The sequence below is a fragment of the Dipodomys spectabilis genome, unplaced genomic scaffold, assembly GCF_019054845.1.
Source record: "Dipodomys spectabilis isolate Male_0828 unplaced genomic scaffold, ASM1905484v1 ptg000118l, whole genome shotgun sequence".
In the NCBI taxonomy this organism is placed as follows: domain Eukaryota; kingdom Metazoa; phylum Chordata; class Mammalia; order Rodentia; family Heteromyidae; genus Dipodomys; species Dipodomys spectabilis.
In genome coordinates, this window is record NW_024870795.1 from 462,553 (window position 1) to 486,439 (window position 23,887).

At 40.7% G+C, this 23,887-nt stretch overlaps 1 protein-coding gene across 5 annotated transcripts in view; it reads right to left on the reverse strand.

Annotated features, from left to right (window-relative positions):
* The window catches only part of Ubr4 (ubiquitin protein ligase E3 component n-recognin 4), a 132,846-nt gene that overhangs the window by 97,797 nt on the left and 11,162 nt on the right, over positions 1–23,887 (reverse strand). For all 5 annotated transcript variants that reach the window (XM_042688568.1, XM_042688569.1, XM_042688570.1 and 2 more), the window contains exons 8-20: positions 23,636–23,760; positions 21,698–21,822; positions 20,838–20,897; positions 20,556–20,746; positions 15,964–16,063; positions 15,703–15,840; positions 13,617–13,734; positions 11,774–11,961; positions 10,509–10,668; positions 10,315–10,400; positions 5,284–5,453; positions 2,168–2,450; positions 1,473–1,608 (exon numbers count right to left, since the gene is read on the reverse strand). In XM_042688568.1, the coding sequence (XP_042544502.1) occupies positions 1,473–1,608; positions 2,168–2,450; positions 5,284–5,453; positions 10,315–10,400; positions 10,509–10,668; positions 11,774–11,961; positions 13,617–13,734; positions 15,703–15,840; positions 15,964–16,063; positions 20,556–20,746; positions 20,838–20,897; positions 21,698–21,822; positions 23,636–23,760 (1,880 nt within the window). The remainder of the gene's footprint in view (positions 1–1,472; positions 1,609–2,167; positions 2,451–5,283; positions 5,454–10,314; positions 10,401–10,508; positions 10,669–11,773; positions 11,962–13,616; positions 13,735–15,702; positions 15,841–15,963; positions 16,064–20,555; positions 20,747–20,837; positions 20,898–21,697; positions 21,823–23,635; positions 23,761–23,887) is intronic.

Here is a 23,887-nt window from a genome sequence, read left to right on the forward strand (position 1 = left end):
GGCGAAAGACTTAAAGAGAAACTTCTCTGAAGAAGAAAGAAGGATGGCCAATAGACACATGAAGAAATGTTCAACATCCCTAGCCATAAAAGAAATGCAAATCAAAACAACATTGAGATATCACCTCACTCCAGTTAGAACGGCAAAAATCAAGAACTCTAACAACAACAGATGCTGGAGGGGATGTGGACAGAAAGGAACCTTACTTCATTGTTGGTGGGAATGTAAACTTGTTCAACCACTTTGGAAAGCAGTATGGAGGTTCCTCAAAAGACTTCACATAGAACTCCCCTATGACCCAGCAATCCCACTTTTGGGCATTTACCCAAATGTTTACAAACAAGACCACACTAAAGCTACCAGCACAACTATGTTTATTGCAGCATTATTTACTATAGCTAAGATATGGAACCATCCCAGATTCCCCTCAGTAGATGAATGGATCAAGAAAATGTGGTATATATACACAATGGAATTCTATGCCTCCATCAGAAAGAATGACATTTCCCCATTTGTTAGGAAATGGAAAGGCTTGGAAAAAATTATATTAAGTGAAGTAAGCCAGGCCCAAAGAAACATAGGTCCCATGGTTTCCCTTATTTGCAGTATCTAGTATATGTATGAGTCAAGCGGAAAAGGTCAGATAATGTGATGTTAGGAAAACAAACCCTTAAATATGTATTTTAATGTTTTTTTTTCTTTCATGCATGTGTTTCTAACGCATTTATAAGATTATTTCTTTGTTGCTTTGTATGTCCCTCCCCCACAGTGTAACCCCCGCTTTCACTATATTTGATGTCAGTATAACTTGTGGAGGAGATGGGGACAAACAAGTCGTTTAAGGATTCAGGTGGACCTGTTGCAACAATGAGAAGTACAAAATGTCATGTCAAAAAGGAGCTTTACAATGTCGGTGTAGGGGGGGAGGGGGGAAGGATTGGGTGGGGGGGAGGGGGGAGGCTGGGAAGAGAGGTGAAGGGTAAACAAAGGAGGAGGCTGCAATGCTTGGTAAGAAATGTATGCATTATCCTGCCCATGTAATTGTAACCCCTCTGTACAGTATGTTCTCAAATGAAATAAAATAAATTTAAAAAATTAAAAAAAATTTTTTTAACTAATAATAGACAACCGCTATGTGAGAGAAACACTGCAGCACATACCAAGTTCCCATGGCTTTTGGCATGTATTATCATCAAGACACAAAGGGAAATTTAGCTTGTGGGAAGATACTAATCCCTGAGGGCAAATGAGGAAAATCGTTATTTGAAAGTGACAGCAATCTATACTATGTACATCCTAATTCCTGCACCTCAGTGTTTTAAAACACAAGTGTGGCATGCATGGAAGTCAACTTCTAAAACTGTTGAGATATGTAGGAGGGATACCAAAGTAAATGGCCAGATTCTCTGGGAATCTCCCAACTTCAAAATGGACTCTACCCACAAGACTCAGTAAGTCAGATTTTTATTAACCTGATGAGAAATGCTTAGACCAGTTTTCTTCTACTTCCTTGAATCCATGATACAGAGGGGTAGCTGGTCTGCGGCTGTTACTGTCCTGGGATCCATTTGCCCATCCAAAAGGAGGACTGAGGAGGTTATGCTGCACCTTTGAAAATACAAACACTTGAATTAAGGACACATCAGTCACCATTCTGCTCTCACACTGAACATTATATATCAGTATATCATAAAACAAAATGCAATTTTCAAGACTTTTTTTGTGGCTTCTTTTAGAAACCAGTTTTTGCAAGACATAAAGGGAATAAATACAGAACATAACAACCCTTAACTAACCCTCTAATCCTCATTTTGGATCCTTACAAAGGATTTACCGAAATACAGAATTTACCACTTGATAATCCTTCAACCACTGGCAAACACCCATTAAGGTCAATGCTCAAGGCACTACTAGATCATACAAAGAAGGGCAATCCAAAAGAACACCTGTGAACAGAGCTTATCCTCCAATCCTAACCCACATACTCAAGGAATCTACACTGATCACTTCAGGCTAAGCATAAAGTGCAGAGCACATATGCATGTAGGGGCTTTTTTAATCCTCCCAAAACCAACAACTAAAATTACACAAAGGTAGCTAGTAATTCTGTGTGTGGACACCAAAGCTCTTAATAATAGTGAGGCAAAGAGAATGTGAGGGTCTGTACCTGCTCAAACAGATAAACGGGTGCTTTGGAGTACTGATGAAGCAGATAGTCAAAGATCAAAAGGAGGCGTGCCAGGATGAGAGGCACAGAGCGCATCTGTGCTTCCATGTTGACGCTCAGCTCCTGGATATTCTGGACAAAGAGGGTCAAAATGGCCTGCCGGCCTTTCTCAGAAAAGTTGTGGAAAATGAGGAGTAGCAGCTGCAGGTGTTCTACATTCAGATCTTCTGTCTCACTGGGCACTACCCCTTGTAGGGCATTCTGCTTCATTGTAGACAAAAACCTAGCACAAAGAAGAGGGACAGGTGTTGTGGGAAAGCAGCATAAGTCTGCCACAGTTACAATGTGCAGTATCGGAAGGAAGGGTTGAACATCTTCTACCTAGGCATGAAAAGACAAGACACAAAGTAAGTTCTGACTACAAAAAAAGCCAATTCTCTCAACTATGGCCACAGCAGTTTCTGTCAGTACCCACTTGCCACTGGAGACAAAAGGAAGAACTACAAACTCCCCAAGGAAGGTAGTGTTGTGGCTGTGTACTCAGTAAACCTGGGCAACAAAGCCAAGTCAATTAGCTGGGTGCCTGTGGCTTATATCTACCTAGTCAGGAGATTGAGATCTGAGGATTACAGTTCAAAGCCAGCTGAAGAGGCTGGAATGTGGTTCAGTGGTATAGTGTTTGTCTCATGTGCATGAAGCCCTGGGTTTGATTCCACAGCATCACATAAACAGAAAAAGCTGGAAGTAGTGCCATGGCTCAAGTGGTAGAATGCTAGCCTGGAGCAAAAGCAGCTCAGGGACAATGTCCAGGCCCTGAGTTCAAGCCCAGGAGCAAGTTTGTGAGACTCTTATTTCCAATTAACCTCCAAAAATTTGAAAATAGAGCTAAGATTCCAGAACACCAGCCCCCAGCACTAAATCTCAGAGACAGTGACCAGCCTGAGTTCAAGCCCCAGGATTAGAACAAAATAAAATCAATTCTTTTTCCTATATATTGAAAAACAGAGTCCTAGATATTGAACCTAGTAGTACCTACCACTGAGCACCCCCTCAGCCCCAGATTGTCTAAGTTAATTATAATTCTAGCAGAATCATGACATGACTTAAGTTAATACATATTTATACATATGGAATTATACTCATCAATCTAAAAGAATAGTATGTCATTTGCAGGGAAATGTGTAAACCTATGTTAGGTGAAGTCAGGCTCAGAGACACAAACAGTGCATGTTTTTCTCTTCTATTTGGAAGTTAGATTTAAAATACAAACATGATAACATATATAGCATATATACACAAACAAATTGACTAAAGGATGGTATACGTAGGGGAGGAGTCCAATGGTATATGTAACACCACTAGCAACTAACAAAACATACTACAAAATAAATACCAGGAAGTTGAAACATGTTCAACAAAAAGGGGGAGGGCATACATATGGAGGGAGGAAGGTGAGCAAATGCAGTCATTACATTCAATCTACATTATATAAAAACTGAACTACATAACTTTAGGGTAAGGATGGGATGAGAAAAGATGGGGGAAAATGATGGAAGAGGTGACATGACATTGATTGATGCATTGTATTCATAACCAGACATCAGGGATTGAAGCCCTTTGTATTTTTTTTTAAATAGTAAATTAGGTTCAAAAGTAACATAAAATTTAACTTTCAAGAACTCATCAGAAGAGCTTTTATAAAAATAAATAAAGGAATAAATAAATAAAGGAATGAGCACAGCCAGCTGTTTCCACTGCCTTTGGCTATTAGGAGATTTGTGTTTTAATAAGGGCAACCTTCCCTCACAGTACCCCACCACCCCCAGTTCCCAGCCTTGTTGCAATATTCCACCAGAAAACACAATGGGCCTCTGGCATTCGAGGAGGTTTACAATTTCTCAAATCCAACATTAGAGCTATTTGATCCTAAAATGAGGACTAGAAAACCAAAGCCTTTTAGAAAACAAACTGCTTTGAAGACTCCTAACCATGTAAACAAAAATGGCAAATACAGGTCCATCTAAGGAGGATTTAGATGATTAATCTGAACTTCCCCCAAGGAAACAAGTTCTTTAAAATTTATCCAAAAGAGACAGTAAGTCACTCTCAGTGGTTTCATGATGAAAGCAGAGCTAGTTTTCCTGCTGCCTCTTTTTCAAAAACCAGGTCACAATGAAATTGGTTATGATCAAGATTCTGACTGTTTAATAATCATAACCAGCAAGGCACCATTGGCTGGACAGCCTATAATGCTAGGACTGCGATGAAAGCTAGCTCAGGGAGAAAAGTCTGCAAGGCTCCAACTTCAAACAAACAACAGAAAGCTGGATTGGAGGTGTAGCTCAAATGGTAGAGCATATACCATGAACAAGCCGAGCACACTGAATTTCAAGCCCCCTGGAACTGGCAAAAAAGCAAAAAAAAAAAAAAACAGGCTGGGAGGGTGGCTCAGTGGTACAGCGCTTGCCTTGCATGCCTGAGGCCCTGGGTTCAATTCCTCAGCACCACATAAAGAAAAAAGCCGGAAGTGGCACTGTGGCTCAAGTGGTAGAGCGTTGGGCTTGAACTGAAGACCTGAGGGACAGCTCCCAGGCCCAGAGTTCAGGCCCCATGACTGGACCCAAAAAAAAAAAAAAAAAAAAAAACACAAAAACCAACAAACAAAAAAAAAAAGAAAACATAACTAAATCCCCTATAGCTACAAGAAAATTCTGTTTCCAGACAACAGTTGTTACACTTCTTTTTATTTTTTATTTATTTATTTTTTGGGTCCAGTCGTGAGGCCTGAACTCTGGGCTTAGGTGCTGTCCCTCAGCTCTTCAGCTCAAGGCTACACTCTACCACTTGAGCCACAGCACCACTTCCAGCTTTTTTCTTTTTGCTTATGTGGTGCTGAGGAATTGAACCCAGGGCTTCATGCGTGCAAGGCAAGCACTCTACCACTGAGCCACCTTCCCAGCCCTACACTTCTTTTTAGAAAAGCATCTTCCCATCATTTCTCCCCCACTTCTACTCTGAATACATCATTGTAAAAACATCTCAAAACTATAAGTGAACTATAAAAAGTCCAACAAACAAAAACAGTAAAAACATATCCTCCCTTGGAGTTATCTTACCTGTCCCAAACTTTAAGGCATTCAGGGACATCAGGGTCACCTTGCGTGCCAGCTTTATGCTGCCAGATGAGCAGGAGGCGTGAAAGCACAGAGAGGCCTTGCGGGTGAATGTAAAGGGGCCAAGGGCCCTCAGAAAAGGGAGCAACTCCCAGCTGCTGCAGCAGTGTGTTCTGAGTGAAAGAGACAAGGCGAAAAGGTTACTCATGCTCTCCAATGCTTGTTGTTCAAAAAAGGACAGACTGAAGAAAGACCCAGAAATTCAGACTGAAGTGGTGCTGAGAAAAATCATTTAGTTCAACAAATATGAAAAACCTCTCATGTAACCCTAATAACACCTGGAAATGGCTTAATTGAAATGGGCTTGAGAAGGGAGAAGTGATAGGAGGTAACAAAATCAGGATCGTTTTCAAAATGGACAAAGCATGAAATATAATGCAATAGCCAATGGTTTTCCTTCACAGTGAGTTACGTAAAACCAGTAACACCCAATAGGGGAGACCCAATAACTCAAACAGTATAATTAAGGAAATTCTGCTTGTGAGATGCTAAGGCATGTAGAACTAATGAAGGCTGCTCTCTGCTTCCACCTGTGGAAGACACTCCTAATAAGCTATAGTTTCAGCTCAGTTATGCCAGATGCCTCTATTTTCTCAAATATAGACACACAGATACATAGATACACACACACACACACACACACACACACACCATATTACATTGAAAAGCAGGATATGTTTCTCTATCTGCCAAATTGAATACTTTTAAAACATCTTTGATAACCCCAATCCTTGGATATAATTATTATTTCAAATGTCACAGGTCTCAAGAACAGTTTCCACATACTACGCAGGTACATAGCTGTATCCACTCACTGTGCGAAGGACTTTTGCACTGAATATGCAGAGTTAACAGGAGCTGGGTATTACATGCTCCATTACTAAGGAGGAGGCTGATGAACAAGACTCAACACTAAATGGTAAGCCATAAACAATTCCTTAACTCCTAATTCCAAAGAAAGAATTTCTTTTAAAAGTAAACCTATTGAACTACATCAAAAAGACTGACACACAGACATACCTATGTGACACAACTGTAATTACGGGGGAAATGTATCAAGAACATCCTAACATCAAATGTTGCAAACCAGCACTGCAGCTCCATTACCCCTTCACTTGTGATGTCATGTCAAGCACATGCTCTCCCCAGCCCTTCAATATAAAATCCTACCTGCTAACATGTTCAAAGACTATCAATAAGCACATGTTAATTTCTTCTCTAAGCAGTGAGTCAGGTCACTGTTCTCTGGAGAACATTTGAAGATATAATTTGTTTTCTTTTACAGATTAGAATACATTTTATTAAGTTCCTTTGGTGTGCACCAATGGTATGTCTAGCCATAAAAGTTGGGCAACTATAAGTAAGGATGCTTTGTACATTACTCAAAAGAAATGGTACCCAAGTAGGAGAGCCAATAACAAAGTAAATAAACTATCCTCTGCTTTCTTAAATCATAGCAAAAAAGCTTAAGGTGAAAACTTAAAAGTCTCATGTTTAGAGACAGAATGAGAAGGGCTACTTGAAGATTGTTCTACCAGTTAGGACAAACAGGCTGCATGTCCATACAAGCTTTAACTATAGCTATTTTTTCAATGCCAAAAGCATATCATCATTACAGGAGGCCTAAGAACTCCTCTCCAAAGTACAATATTCTTCCCTCTTCTTTGGACAAGTTTAAGCAAGAAGGACTAAGTTGTGAGCTTCAAAACTTCCCTGAATAACGTGCATTCGGATAGGAGCTGGCCAGTGTGGTGTGACAATTTGGCCCTCTAGTCAAAGGAGACATTGTGGGTATATGCTCACTGAAGTGTTGTCTTCCCTTGCTTAAGTAGGTCACCAACATTTCTACTCAATTTTTATTTCCTCTCCTGCCAAGATAAAATTTTGCATTTAAGAGTAGGTAAATATTAATGAGTTTCATAACCATCTTTTTAAGTCACAAAAGTATTGTTTTCCATGAATTTCACAAGTAGTTTGGATTTGTGAAAGTATACCATCTTAAAATATTATGAAGTAGATAAAAGTATATCATGAATCTGAGGATCTGCTGAAATAATGCTTTTACTTATTTATTTTGAGAGAATGTCTTTGCTATGTAACTCAGGGTAGCTATGTAACCCAGCTTCCTGGTGCTGACATTATAGGCATGAGCTTCCACATTCACCGCTGAAATAATCTAATGAATAACCAAACATTTTTCCAAAATGACCTCTAGAAAATTATCAGAAACATACATGAGTAAATATTAAGGGAAGGAATATCAGGCTAACCAGGAGTCTGCATTTTGTTTTTTTGGTTTTTTTTTAAGCACCGTGGGGCTTGAACTCTGGGCCTGGGTGCTGTCCCTCACCTCTTCAGCTCAAGGCTAGCACACTACCACTTAAGCCATAGTGCCACCTCCGGCTTTTTCTGTAGTAGTGCTGAGTAACTGAACCCAGGGCTTCATGCATGCTTGGCAAGCACTCTACCACTGAGCCACATTCCCAGCCACTGTTTCGCTTTTTGAAGTACCAGAGATCAAATCCAAGATCACCCACATCAAGCAAGCACCCTGCCCAGGGCTTTACCACCAATCCCCAAAATCTACATTTTCAACAAGCTATTCAGGAAGAGTGTGAGTGTGAGTGTGTGTGTGTGTGCATGTGTGTGTGTCTGTGCGTGCGTGTGTGTTTATGTGTGTGTGTGTGTGTGTCGTGGGGCCTGAACTCTGGGCCTGGGCACTTAGCTCTTCAGCTCAAGGCTAGTGCTCTATCACTTGAGCCACAGCACCACTTCCAGCTTTTTCTGCTTATGTGGTGCTGAGGAATTGAACCCAGGGCCTCATGCATGCAAGGCAAGCACTATACCACTGAGCCACCTTCCCAGCCCTCCTCAGGAATATTCATGTACAATAAAGTTTAAGAACTAATAACTTTGAACATATTAAGAAAGGTATTGTACCTGGTGGAGGGCTCAAGTGGTAGAGTATCTATTTAGCAAGTTCAAAGCACTGAGTTGAACTTCAGTACTATCTCCCCTCTCCAAAAACAAAATTAATATCAAGTGATGATGGCTAACCAGGCACAGTGACACACAGTTGCAATCACAGCTATTGAAGAAGTGGAGGAAGGGAGGAAGAAGAAGAAAAAGGGATAGAGAGGATTCAGATTCAAGATGTGCCCAGGCAGTTAGCAAGATACTACCTCAACCTCAAATAAGATAGTAGCTTATGCCTACAATCCCAACTACATAAGAAGCTTTAAGTAGAAAAACTGTAGCCTAAAACTGGCCCCAGGCAAAAAATTCCAAGATACTATCCAAAAAATACTTCAACCAAAAAAAGAGGGAATAGCATAGCACAGGTAGTAGATTACTCATCTGGAAACACAATATCCTCAATTTAAACCTCAAAAACAGCCCAAAACAAAATACCTAGGAGGGCTAGATATAAAGAAAAAAAAAAAAAGGATATTGTTTTGTATTGAGAAAGGGTATGAATCCATACAATCTCTGATATACTACTGATACAAGTAAAATTTATATGGTTAGAGACTGATTCTATTCCAAATTAAATTCCCAAGAGAATGTGGGACATGTGGAAGAAATACCATAGAGGAGTAAGGACAGTGTTAATATAAAAGATAGCAAAACCTGGAGCATCAATAAAACTGGACACAATTTAAATGTATTTCAGTGGAAGAGACAAATTGGTACAGTCACAAGCACAATGGAATGTCGAGCAGTCCTACAATAACCACAGAAACACAAGTAAATCTTGGCAATACAATGCTTATGATTACTATTAAGTAAAAAAAAAAAAAAGAATGCCTGGAAAGATCTACATGTTATAAAGCAATTTTTTTGCTGGGCACCAGTGGCTAACAGCTATAATCCTAGCTACTTAGGAGGCTGAGATTTGAGGATCATGGTTTGAAGCCAGCTTGGGCAGAAAAGTCTCCGTGAGACTCTTATCTCCAATTAACCACGCAAAAAGCAGAAGTGGCGCTGTGGCTCAAATGGTAGGACGCTAGCCATGAGCACAAAGAGACTCAAGGGCAGAGCCCAGTTCTTGAGTTCAAGCACCACCACCACCCCCCCCCACCACCCCCACCCCCATCCCCACCCCCACCCCCGGCCACACACATATGAAAATAGGAAATTAGCAAAGTGAAATTTAGGATTCTGGGTATCAGTAGAACAGTAGGGGGAGAGCCATAGATGAGAATTTCAATATGGTTAAAAATAAGTGGAGGAAAAAAATGCCTAGAAAGATCTGTTTATGAAACTATATTTTTTAAGGAATATTGATATATATGGAAACAGAAAATTAGAAATTTCAAGTTTAGAATTACAGGCATTACCTAGTTCAGTGGGTACAGAGGGCCATGAGACTAGAAGCTCATGGTCAAGGTGCTAGCCTTTGTTTTGATGATAAGCTAGTAGCAAGACTAGATATGGGAGCTTGCATCACCTGCAATTGGACTGATTCTTTTTTTTTTTTATTTGTGAACATACTATACAGAGGGGTTACAATTACATGGGCAGGATAATGCATACATTTCTTACCAAGCATTGCAGCCTCCTCCTTTGTTTACCCTTCACCTCCCTTCCCAGCCTCTCCCCCTCCCCCCTGGACTGATTCTTTAAAATGCATCTTAGTTTGTTTTTCCATTTCTGTTGATGAAAAATTTCTCTATGTTTGTGGGCATTTTAATGTAAGTGTGTTTTTATAAATTGCTTTTTTATCCACTGTGTCTACTTTTTTACTAGCATATTTTAGCCTTGTGGGGTTTTTGTTTTGAACTGTTTTCCTTTTCTTTAAGCTTACTAAGTTGAGGGCAAAGGACATTTCCATTTTGATGAAATGATCCTTAATTAAGGCATAGGGACACAGTACAACAATTTCTTTATGCTATTTCCTGTGAGGTGATTGAGGACAAGTGCAGTCTATGAACCTGAAGAGCTCCTGGCCTTGGGGGCACAATGCACACAAACCTGGAGATTTGGGGACTGGAGGTCAGAGGTCACCAGAGAGTGGTTGAAGTGATAGAGAGCAGCAGCAAACTCTTCATCTGATGAACCTTAAGACAGACGGGAAACCAGTTATTCCAGCATCTATGGGATGGAGACATCATACCCTGCCAACAGCCAAACTCTACAGGGAAACTCGAGCAAGCCCATCTACTGACCCTTGAGTCCATCTTTGTCCACCTCCTTGATGATACTGGCCAGGGTGGCCATATGGTGTTCGGAAAGAGACACGCTCAGATAGTTTCGGATGAAATTGTTCCGAGAGTTTAGCATGGAAGAGGTAATGAAGTTCAAAATGTTGGAAGCCAGACCTAGAAACTAAAAAGCATACAAAATAGCTCCTATCAGAGTTGCAGATCCAAACACTTACAAAGTCTAAGACAAACAAAATAAGCCATTAGTCTCATGCAAAAAAAAAAAAGAATTAAAGAATCACATTTAAAACTTGCTAAAATAGGACTAAGATCATGAGAATTTACCAGCTACACAAAATTGTACACCAATCAAACAGAATAGACTTCAGAAAATACTGTGCTTCAGAAGTCACCAAATTTCCAAGTAACTGACCGATTTTTCTTCTTCCCCAAGGGACTTTTGTCCTTTGTTCCGGACACCTATATTAATGACTATTACACACATATAGGATTCCTAGCTCTTTAACTCTCTATTGTAGAAACATATTGTTTTATTGTATAAATGCTTTATATCCATAAACCTTTCATTTTTGATGTATGCTAGCACCAAGACTTGAACTCAGAGCCTTTAGCTCTTGTATGGCTTTTTCACTCAAGACTGGTACTTTACCACGCACGCCACAGCTCCACTTCTGGCTTTGTGCTATTTAAGTGAAGGTAAGAGCCTCATGGACTTTTCTGCCCAGACTGGCACTGAATCACAATTCTCCTATCTTAGCTTTCCTGAGTAGCTAGGATTACAGGCATGAGCTACCATAGGCCTAACTAGTCTAAGCTATATGAACTTGTACCCGACTCATTTACTGACTAGTTATCAAAACAAAGCCTGAATTATCAGTAAATGTCCAAACCAAATTAGTAAGCATCTATGATGTATCGAGCCTATACTAAAGAGTTGAAAAATATTCTTTTTCACCTGCCCTCAGAAGCAAGTACAATAACTTTGACACAAGGAGACAAAACTAAGGCTTGGAGAAGCTCAGATAATAGCCCAAAGCCACTAAGTAGTCAAACCACTTAAATCCAGTTCTAAAGCCTATGGTGATAACCATCATTCAAAGAAACAAGTATAAAAACTATTTGATTAAACAGTGATAAGCCTAAACAAAATGTATTTATACATTAGAGCTATCCAAACTAAAAAAAAACTTTCAGTTCAAGTAATCTTCTCCCTTCACAACTGTTCTACTCAATTCCTCTCCCACTAAATCTCAGAAATCCACTCTTACCAACTCAGGATCTTTTCGACTAGCCAAAATGTTGCCCTTGTCACCAGGGGCCTGCTTACTGGGGCTTTTAACCCGAGGAGAGCTCTCCAGCGGAGGGGGCGGGGGTGGAGGTGGAGGCGCCACTTTCTCTTTACTGGGAGAGATGGTCTCCTCGAACCACTGCCCCAAAATAGGCTCACTGTCATCATCTAAACAGAAAGAGAAGTCACAAAGTTAGTAAAAAAAAAAAAAAAAAAAAAAAAACACAAACTTCTTCTGATGTACTGGCTTTCTAAACGTGCCTACCTAGGCTGGGAACGTGGATTAGTGGTAGACTGCTTGCCTAGCATGTGAAACCCTGGGTTCAATTCCTCAATACCATATAAATACAAAAAGCCAAAAGTAGGGCTGTGGCTCAAGTGGTGAATGCAAGTATTGAGCAAAAGAAGCTTAGGGAACCAGGTGCCAGTGGCTCATGCCTGTCATCCTAGCTACTCAGGAGGCAAGATCTGAGGATCGTGGTTGAAAGCCTGCTCAAAGCCTGGCGCTGGTGGCTCACGCCTGTAATCCTAGCTACTCAGGAGGCTGAGATCTGAGGATCGAGGTTAAAGCCAGCCCGGGGCAGGAAAGACCTGAGACTCCTATCTCCAATAAACCACTAGAAAACCGGAAGTGGCACTGTAGCTCAAGTGGTAGAGTGCTCGCCTTGAGCTGAAGAGCTGAGGGACAGCGCCCAGGCCCAGAGTTCAAGCCCCACGACCAACAAAAAAAAAAAAAAAAGAAAGCCTGCTCAAACAGACTCTGATCTCCAATTAACCACCAGAAAACCGAAAGTGGCACTGTAGCTCAAGTGGTAGAGTGTTAGCCTTGAGCTGAAGAGCTAAGGGACAGCGCCCAGGCTCAAGCCCCGCGACCAACAGAAAAAAAAACAGTCCCAGGACTGGCAAAAAAATAAAAAATAACTATATAAATAAAAGTGCCTACCTAACTCAAAATGAACACAAGGATATCCAAATGATGGATGCAAGCCTGCATCAATGGGCCAAAATTTATCCAAATGTATACAGAAAATGAGAATATTTCATTATACATGGTTATAGTCAATAAAAATTATTTGATAAAATGGGAGAGAAGAGAGACAACTTCACTTTATTTTACTGACTACAAGCAACTTCCAGAACAAATCTGTCACCCCCAAAATGATGAGAGTCACAATTCTCTTGGTATTTCATACACTTGGCTATGAAGAGGGATCTGAGAGATGTTTATCTTCTTTACTCTCGCCAAACTAGGGCAGGAGGAAGTGTTAATCAGGACAGCAGCTTTTATTTCCCCTCCAACACACGCCTAGGCTACAAAGCTACCATAACAGCTACACCAAACACTTTCCACAAGATCTTCTAAATTGCATTAGGAAAGCTGAGAGCAGAGGTTCCAACATAGGACAACACATGTAAACTGAGGTATACTTCCATCTAGTTGAAAGTAATGAAAAGCAACATGGACTTGGCTAAATGTAATATCATCATTCAGTCTTTTATGCTCAATTTGTTTTTAAATAATATATCTTCTTTAAGTGTACATAATATAGAGATGTAAGTGAAACAAAATGGTACTAAAGAAGCTGTGGCAGGCTGGGAAGGTGGCTCAGTGGTAGAGTGCTTGCCTTATATTCATGAGGCCCTGGGTTCGATTCCTCAGCACCACATAAGCAGAAAAAGCCAGAAGTGGTGCTGTGGCTCAAGTGGTAGAATGCTAGCCTTGAGCTGAAGAGCTGAGGGACAGCGCCCAGGCCCCAGAGTTCAGGCCCCATAACCGACAAAAAAAAAAAAAAAGAAGCTGTGGCACTCTGACTCTGGCCCACCTTGACTGCTGTCCTCCTCGGTACTGCTGAAATCGTCCTCATAGTAGGTGTTAGAGTCGGTGGAGGCACTGGCATCACTGCTCATGGAGCCCTTCCTCTGCCGCTGTAGGACACATGCCTAGGAAACAAGGTTACCATAACTGGCAATAACAAAACCAGAGCCAACCTGCTTAATTAACCTCATAGCCACACAACAAGGCTTCTCCCTAGCTCATTCATTTACCTAGGCAAGCTCTCTACCACTTGAGGCCTAACCCTAGCCCTATTCTTTGTTCTAAATCTGAGAGCTACTTCTAATAAAAGCCTCTTTCCTCAGGAGTCTCACAGCTTTATCTTACAAAAGCACTCCAACTAGTCACATGGCCAAGATTTGGAGGAAGAAAAAAAAGAGCATTTCCACAGCTTCTAAGCTTTTGCTTCAGAATGTTATGCTAATCAGCTCAAAACAACAAGTAACACTGATAACCAATAACTTACTCAAAAGTTTTTATAAGTCCTACCAAATTAAGAATTCCTCTCACCAGGTGCTGGTCCTACCTATTTAGAAGGCTGCAATCAAAGACAGCCTTGGCAAGAAAGCCCATGAGAATTTTCTTTTTGGTGAGTCACGGAGCTTGAACTCAGGGCCTGAGCCCAGTCCTTGAGCTCTTTTGTTCAAGATTAACACTCCACAACTTTAAGCCACAACTCCACTTCCCATTTTCTGGTGGTTCATTAGAGATAAGAGTCTCAATGACATTCCAGCCCAGACTGGATTTGAACTGTAATCCTCAGATCTCAGCCTCCTAAGTAGCTAGAATTACAGATGTGAGCCCCAGCACTGGCACCAGGAGACTCACCTCCAACTAACCACCAAAAAGTCGAAAATGGAACTGTGGCACAAGTAGTAGAGTGCCAACCTTGAGCAAAAGCTCAGGGACAACACCCAGTCCCTGAGTTCAAGCCCTAGGACTAGCACAAAAAAAAAAAAAAAAACAAGGTGGACGCCGGTGGCTCATGCCGCTAATCCTAGCTACACAGGAGGCTGAAATCTGAGGATCATGGTTCAAAACCAGCCTGGGCAGGAAAGTCCGTGAAACTCATCTCCAATAAACTACCAAAAAAAACTGGAAGTAGGAAGTGGCACTGTGGCTCAAGAGGTAGAGTGCTTGCCTTGGGCTGAAGAGCGCAGGGACAATGCCCAAGCCCAGAGTTCAAGCCACATGACCAACCAAAAAAAAAAAGTAGCACTGTGGCTCAAGTGGTAGAACCTTGAGCTGAAGAGCTAGCTGAGAGACAAAGTTCAAGCCCCATGGCTCCTGTCTGTAACACTGGCTACTTACAGGTGAGATCTTGAGGTTTACAGTTCAAAACCAGCCCAGACAAAGTCAAGGCATTCTATCCAAAATAACCAGGAAAAAGCAGGACTGGAGGCATGGCTCAAGTGGCAGTCCAAATAAGCGAACAAAACAAGTTCAAATTCCAGAACTACCAAAAGAAAATTTAAAAAATCCTTAACAAGCAAATGACCAAGCTCAGGGGGCTGAGGGAGAAGTATTACTTAAGCCCAGGAATTGGGGCCAGCAGATGAAAAACAATGTAGTGAGACCTCATCTTGATAGATGGACAGACTGTTGTAGGGACTGACTGATTGATCAGATATGTAGATGGTAAGAAAGAAAATTAAAAAGGAAAGGAGAAAAGGAAGGAAGGAATGAAGGAGAGAGAGAAAGAGAAAGAATTCCTTTCCTCTTCAAAAACATTACAAGAGGGGCTGGGACGGTGGCTCAGTGGTAGAGTGCTTGCCTTGCATGCATGAGGCCCTGGGTTCGATTCCTCAGCACCACATAAGCAAAAAGAAAAAAGCCGGAAGTGGCATTGTGGCTAAAGTGGTAGAGCACTAGCCTTGAGCTGAAGATCTGAGGGACAGCACCCAGGCCCAGAGTTCAGGCCCCACGACCGGACTCCCCCGCAAAAAAAAAAAATTACAAGAAAGAATTCCTTTCCTCTTCAAAATCATTACTACAAATTTGCACTTACAAAGGTCTTATTTATTTTGAGATTGTGCAAGTTCTTCCAAATTATCTGTGTCTTACTTCCCACCCACCTTTCTGTATGAAGTTGAGAGTAATGTCAGTAGTAAGTTCATCAGTGGGACAGAGTCGATCAGCCGTTGAATCCTCTGTATGGAGGTGCTCTGGGCCATAATGCTTAGGACCGCAGGGGGACCATCAGACTCCCAACCCTGAAAGTAACAATAACAAAAGACAATTAACCATATGACTCAGCCAGAAGCAACCCTCCATGCTGCTGGGTCAAGCTAGTCCCCAGAAGTGTACCCGATTCCCCACAAGAACAACCTCCTCACCTTGTGTAGAGCCTCCACCTGCAGGTCTTGAAACAAAGATGTCAATAGCTTGATGGCATGGTTTGCTAATATGACTGAGAGCACCCCAAAGCCCTGATGCCTACACAAAGAAAATAATTAGAATGAATAATAACCTCAGAAACACTTTTCTTGCCATTCTGGGGATTTAGTCCTTGGAAGACTTACGGACCTTTCTCCAGAAGGAAAATAACTATATATAACCCAAAATTGCCAGAAGTATCTACAGGCTTCAGGGCAAGAACTTCTGTATCAGAAGAGACTATTCTACAGTAACAGAGCTGCTGAAGGTGCTAAGACTTAAGTGGCAACTGAACTTCTGAAAAACATTCTTTGAAGAAAGATTAAAATTACCAGCCCATATAAAATAACTGAAAATAAACAAGATCTTTGTAGTATGCAAATTGTATTTGAATAAAATTTTTTTGTAAAAAATGTACATAAAAGGTGGTTTTGGTTTTTGTTTTTGTAGGTCATGGAGCTTGAACTTTGAACTCTAAGTTTGGGTGTTGTCCCTGCACTCTTCATTCAGCTCAACGCTAGAGCCCTATCACTTGAGCCAGAGTGCCACTTCTGGTTTTCTGGTGGTTATTTGGAGATAAAAGTCCCACAGACTCCTAGACTGGCTTTGAAACAAGATCCTCTGATCTCAGCCTCCTTAGTAGCTAGGATTACAGCCATGAGTCACCAGCACCCTACAAAATAAAAGGTTAATACATCTAATATATAGCAGGCATGTAAAGCAATACAAAAAGGAGACAAGAAACAGAGAAAAAAATTGAGGCAAAGAATTTAAGGTAGTAGTATAAAGGAAGAAACAAAGGAACAGAGACTCAGGCCAGAAATCCAAGTTACTAAGGAAGTGGAGAATAGAGGATCACAGCTTGTGGTTGGCAGGCAAAAAAAATTTACTATAAGACCTCAATAAAAGATGGGCATGGTGGTGGTGTGTGTGCCTGTCATCCCAGCTATGCAGGAAGCCACAGTAGGCAGATAGTAGTCAAGCCAACCTGGACCTAAACTCAAGATCTTATTTGAGAAATAAAAAAAGCAAAAAGGCATGGGAGTATGACTTAAGTGGTAGAGTGCCTGCCTAGCAAGGTCCTGAGTTCAAAGACAAGTACCAGCAACCTACTCAAAAAAAAAAAAAAAAACCAACAAACAAAAAAAAAAAAAACCAACACACAAATGACCAATAAATTAAGAGAAATAATAACAGTAATCTATGAAATATAAATAAGAGCAATATATTTCTTCTCCTGAGATTAGTAAGCATGAACACTAATAATACCCAGTGCCAAAAAGAACATGAGTAAACATACACATGCACACACAGCTGCTGACAGGAATACAAACAGTATGACTGAATCGGGAGAGAACTTTGGCAAAATACTTCAACACTTCAAATATTATGCCCTTTGTCTTCATAATTGCACTTGTAACACTTCCCTCCTAGAAGAAAGTTAAATAAGTTTCCAGAAGTTTATGTTTCAAGAGTTTTATCTAGCCAGGCGCCAGTGGCTCACACCTGTAATCCTAGCTACTCAGGAGGCTGAGATCTGAGGATCATGGTTCAAAACCAGCCCGGGCAGGAAAGTCCATGAAACTCTTCAATAAACCACCAGAAAACCATAAGTGGCACTGTAGCTCAAGTGGTAGAGCGCTAGCCTTGAGCTGAAGAACTGAGGGACAGAGCTCAGGCCCAGAGTTCAAGCCCCACTACCAACAAAAAAAAAAAGAGGTTTATTTAAAAGCATAACCCTGTGTCAGGTGCCAATGGCTCATGCCTATACTCCTAGCTACTGAGAGCCTGAAGACAAATCCAAGAGACTCTTATCACCACTTGACCAGCAAAAGCTAGAAAAGGAGGTGTGGCTCAAGTGGTGGAGCTCCAGCCTTGAGGAGAACAAAGTGGCTCAAACCTGTAACCCCAGTTACTCAGAAGATGATAGAAATCAGGAAGATCATAGTTCAAGTTAGTGAAATCTATCTCAATAAATAAACTGAGGGTAGTGATGCCAGCTATTATCACAGCCACGTAAAAGGCCACTGGAAGATCACTATCTGAGGTTAGCCTCAGACAATACTTTAAGACCCAACCTCTCCCTCAAAAAAAAAAAAAAAAAACTAAGACAAAAAAGATCTGGGAACATGGCTCAAGGTAAGGTCCTATGTTCAAATCCCTCATGGATTTGAAAAGAAAAAAAAAGAAAAGCATGATTTATCAAAACAAAAAATGTGGAATAAACTTAGTAATTATGCCAGCCATCAGGAAAAATTCTATCCACTCTACAACAATGTCACTAAAAAGATGTCTATAGTATTTTAAATACAGCTCAATCTAGATTGGCATTTTCAGTTCAAGGCTGCCACTCTACCACTGAAGCCACAGTTATACCTGTCTTTTTACTGCTTACAATTTTGAGGAATTTTCTGCCTGAAATAGCTCTAAATCTTGATCCTCAGATCTCAATCTCCTGATTAGCTAATATTATAAGCATGAGCCATGAGTGCTCAATTATGTGATCTCATTTGTATAAATTTAAATATTTTACACTTATGTATGGTTACTATTTGAGTATAGAATTTGGTAGATTATTTTCCTTTTAAGGAATGCTTGTCTCTATGGCTGGTAACATACTATGTACATAGTATTCTTTTAAAATTCAAATAAACAATAGCCATTTCATAAGTGTAACTGATACTTAAAAGATGTGTCTTTTGGTATTTACAATTACAAGGCCAAGTAAAGACAGCCCCTCATAAAATCACAATCTAATGTTTGCTCTGGAATGTTCTTGCCTCCCTGTTCACCCAGTATCAATGCCTCTTTCAGATTCAGCTCAGAGAAGCTGCTTTGGTATCTCCAGCCATGTCAAATGCCCTCTTATGGTCATTCTAGATACAACCTGACATGTTTGCATGAGTATCTACTCCCTATCTCTTGGAAATGTGTCCATCTTTATTCAACATAACATTCCAGTCAATGTTTTGTTGATGTCCTTAACTCCAGATTTACAAATCCAGCTGCCAGCCAACAGCTCATACACAGCTCTGTCATCTCAACTCACCATGACCAATGTCAAAGAATTTCTTTTCCCCTTTCCTACCAATTAACTTCTAAACTGTTTGCTAGCATGTAAACACATAACCCAGTTACTTAAATCAAAAAACCTTGATACTATTTTTTTTTGGTCATGGGGCTTGAACTCTGGGCCTGGGCGCTGTCCCTCAGCTCTTCAGCTCAAGGCGAGTGTGCTCTACCACTTGAGCTACAGCGCCACTTCCAATCTATTTTCACATTCAATAGCTGTCAGCAAATCCAATCAGCTGTACCTCCCAAACGTACAAGTGGACCATTTTTCTGTGCCTGCCCCACCACTACCCTATTCTACAATACCTACTACTCTCATTTGGCATGACTCACTAGTTTCCTGACTGCACCCTCTGTCCTGTCTATGCCTCTGCAGTCTTGACTCCACACAGTAGCTGGATTACAGATCTCTAATAACAGATTGTGTCACCTCTCTCCTGTGGGTTTTGCATCATCCGGCTGCTGGCTACCTCTCTGACCTAATTTTCTTCTACCTTCCCTGCTCAATTTTTCTATTCTAGCCATACTATCATCACTGATCCTTAGAAATACCAATCTCACACTCTCTGCTCAGACCTGAACACTGCATGGTTCACCCTGCCACTTTCCATATGGTCTCAAAATCTCATCTTCAGAAGCATTTCCAGATCTTCCTATCTCAAGTAACCAACACTGCTACTCATTAGCCCCTTGTTCTATCTGTTCTTCACAACACTATGATAATCTACAATGTACTTGTTGGCATATTTGTTCACTGTTTCTTCTATTAGAAAGTAAAATTCATAGAGGCAAGGAGGTTGCTCTGTTTAGTGCTGTATCACTGTTGCCTACAATAGTACCCAGAACGGACTAAAACAAATAATCCCTAGCAATGCCTGGGCTTAGAGAACAAAACCTTGAGCATCACATGAATCATATCTCCACATTCCAAATAATACAGCAAGGAGTCCTGCCCAGACTTTATTAATGTAGTGGCAAACATTTCAGGAAGCAATCCAGGATGATCTGACAATATCCTCACTTCAGGATAAACATGAGTGAGTACTGGACTCCATGTCAAGTAGCCTACTTTGTAATAGAAACTTTTTTCTGAGATAAATGACAACAACAACAACAACAAAACAAAAACTTGAATACATTTACAGATATTCTCATAAGAGATAAGCATGTAGGATAAAGGGAACCACTAACATCCAAAAATCTCACAGCTATGAATGGAACTAGGAGATGAAGATCATAACCTCCACTGTCATGAAATTCAAACTAGATTAATAGGTGAGTTTTTCTACTATTGATGTGGAGAGGAGGTTGATGGTATAACTCAGGAATAGAATATGTACTTTGCACACCAAAAGCTCACAGTTCAATTCCCAGCACTGAAACAAACCAAACCCTGATATGGGTTGTGGTCACTATGAAACAACAAGGAAATATAACCCAGCACAATACTACAGAAGTGACAATCACAGCAAATACCTACCCTTTGCCAGGCCCCAGCTTGGGAGAGCCCACTCCCTCTTTTGTACGAGAAAGAATGTCTCTCACTCGGAGAGCAGCTAGTGGGTCTTTCTCTTTCCCCTTATCAGCCAAGGCAGTAGGACTGAGGTTCAGTATGAGGAAAAGGCTGTTCAGCAAACACCAGGCACCCAACAACTGAAAGTTCTGGTAGTGCTGTTGTAAAAGGCACAAAATGAAATGTGATTAGAAACATCATAGCTTAGAAGCTCCTATCAAAATAGGAACACAGCAGAGACAAGCTTACCTCGCCACCTGCCCTGCGGGAACTGCTGATGGCTTGTCCAATCATGTCATAGATTTCAAGCTGTCCAATACCAAACAGACACAAAACTCTGAGCAAACTCACATATTTCATTATCAAAATTAAAGGCTACTCAAATCAATTTAATTTGAAGAATTAAATATCTCCAGGTAATTTTTCAATGACAAAATTCAATCACATTTTCTTATCTTCATCTACAGCTGAATCCCACTTTTCCTTCAGTTCAAATGTCATCTTACAGTTCTCTCCCCCCAACTTAAAGCACAACACCCAGCTTTTCATCATATGGCTTTTTATCACAACTGATTTTTTCTACGCTTCTCCCATCTAAAATCTTGTGGCTGGGAATGTGTCTTAGTTGTAGAGTGCTTGCCTAGCATGCATGAATCCCTGTGTTCAAATCCTCAGTACCACATAAACAGAAAAGGCCAGAAGCAGCACTATGGTTCAAATGGTAGAGCACTAGCCTTAGGCACAGAGAAGCTCAGGGAAAGTGCTTGTGCCCTGAGTTCAAGCCCTAGAAATGGCAAAAAATAATAACAATAATAAATAAACAAAATTATCTTGTTTACTATGTCTCATACAAAAGCATATACCCGTTAAGTCCTCCATTGTATCATTTGTATAACTCATCTTTCACAAGGCTGTGTGCCACACTGACTTGCAGTGTTTATGTACTATAGAGTCCTAGAGACACAGAAGCATCTATGCAAGCGATATATCAAATAACCTCTTAGACCTGTTACCCAGATAAAAGAGTGTGCAGAACTATCTATCTAGGGAGGAAACAAAATTGGCCATATCCCTTCACATCAACATTTCCCGATGCATGCTCCACTTACACATTTCTGGACAATTGTAGCTGCATCACTTTCATAGTCTTCTTCTTTGGAGCTTGTGGATCCTGTACGCACTTGCTGAGCACTGCCCACATGAAGAATGGCCATACATGTTGCCACACTCACACCTGAAAAGGAGTATGTATGAACAAACAAATGCAGATCTCAGTCATGAGGCATTCCTAAAAACCCACACAAAGTGAAAGGCAAAACACCCACAACAATTCCAGGATTTGGCTGGGGGGAGGGGGAGACTAGCTCCATAAGGGCAAGATTAAACATAATCCCACAATATAATTCAATAATCACACCCCTGATATTTACACAAATGAGCTGAAAGCTTATATCCACATTAAAAACCTACACATGAATATTTATTACAACTTTATTCATAATTGCCTACAAGTGGAAGCCTTCAACAGGTCTATGGACAGGCAGACCACTATAGCCACACAATGGAATATAATCCAACATCTAATAAAGATGAACAACCGAGCCAAGACATGAGAGAATCTTAAGCATATATTGTCAGGTAAAATAAGTCAGTCTGAAAAGGATAGGTTGGGGTGGGAGATAAGAGGATAAATAAGGTGAGAACAGGGACTTTTGGAGCAGTGATATTACTCTGTATTATACATTAATTGTAGAGCTAGGCGCCAGTAGCTCACACCTGTATTCCTAACTACTAGGAGGCTGAGATCTGAGGACTGCAGTCTGAAGTCAGTCTAGGCTAAAAAGTACCATGAGACTCTTCTCTCCAATTAACCACCAGAAAACCAGAAGTGGAGCTGTAACTCAAAGTGGTAGTGCAAAAGAGCTCAGGGACAGTACACAAGCTCTGGGTTTAACCTAACAACCAATAAAAAAATAAAAAAATAAATAATAATAATAATAGTAATGGATACATGGTATTATACATTTGTCAAAATATACAGAGCTATACAACACAAAGGAACCCTCATGGACTATGGATCAGAGGACCAAGGTCTGAACTTAGCCCACACAGCAAAGTCCATGGTCTCTTATCTCCAATTAACTACCAAGAAAGCTGGAAGTAGAGCTGTGGCTCAAGTGGTAGAGTGCTAGCCTTGAGCATAAGACATTCCAGGGCTATTACACTCTGGACTCAAAACTAAAACCAGTGGTTTATGTTATAAAGTCACTTTAACAATAACTTAAAAGAAATAGCAGCAACTGTCAGGTACCTCCTTCCAAGGCAGCATGAGCAAAAGGAAGAAAAGGGATTTTAGGGCTGGGAAGGTGACTACCAAGAAAGCTGGAAGTAGAGCTGTGGCTCAAGTGGTAGAGTGCTTGCCTTTCATGCAGGAGGCCCCGGGTTTGATTCCTCAGCACCACATAAGCAGAAAAAGCTGAAAGTGGTACTGTGGCTCAAATGCTAGAACGCTAGCCTTGAGCTGAAGAGCTGAGGGACAGCGCTCAGTCCCAGAGTCCAGGACACATGACCAATCAAAAAAAAAAAAAGGGGGGATTTTATGGTAACATGGAGAAGATCATTCTTCAAACATCTGACCTATCCCATGCAGACTTCTTTCAATCTGCTTTCCCAGCAAGACTCAAGCATTCCATGCTAAAAATATTCTACACATCTCTTATGGCCTTTTCCTTTCCTGTTTCATGTACAATTAGCCCATTTGCTCTCCACTGCTTGGTATAGGCTCCTTGTGAGCAGGGATTATATACTCTTGGTATCAACAGCACAACAATCTTTAGCACTTTGCTCTTCTTAGTAACACACATGTTATGAAGTAAAATACATATTTAACACAATGCCAGCAGTTAAACAGTACGATCACCTTGAAAGACCATTTCACGTACATGTTGACATCAGATGTTCTTTAGAAAAGGGGAGCAAATAAAGCAGAACAGAGTTGTATGGTTTCATAAAAGTATGAGTAAATGATACTAGACATCATTTCTCACCTGCATACAGACAGCTTAGGCTGAGGACTGTTACATCTTGTAAACGAGAAGGATTGAGAGGTTCCAACACAGGTAGAGAAAGGGTATCCAATGCCATAGTTACATCAATCACCAGTGAATGAAAACTATAAGATAACAGAGAAGATTAACAAATGTCTCCTAATATCACTTGATTCTATGACTTTAAGGAAGGAGGCATACCATAAAAACAAGTCAGGCAACCAGGCATTGTGGCTCACGCCTGCAATCCTA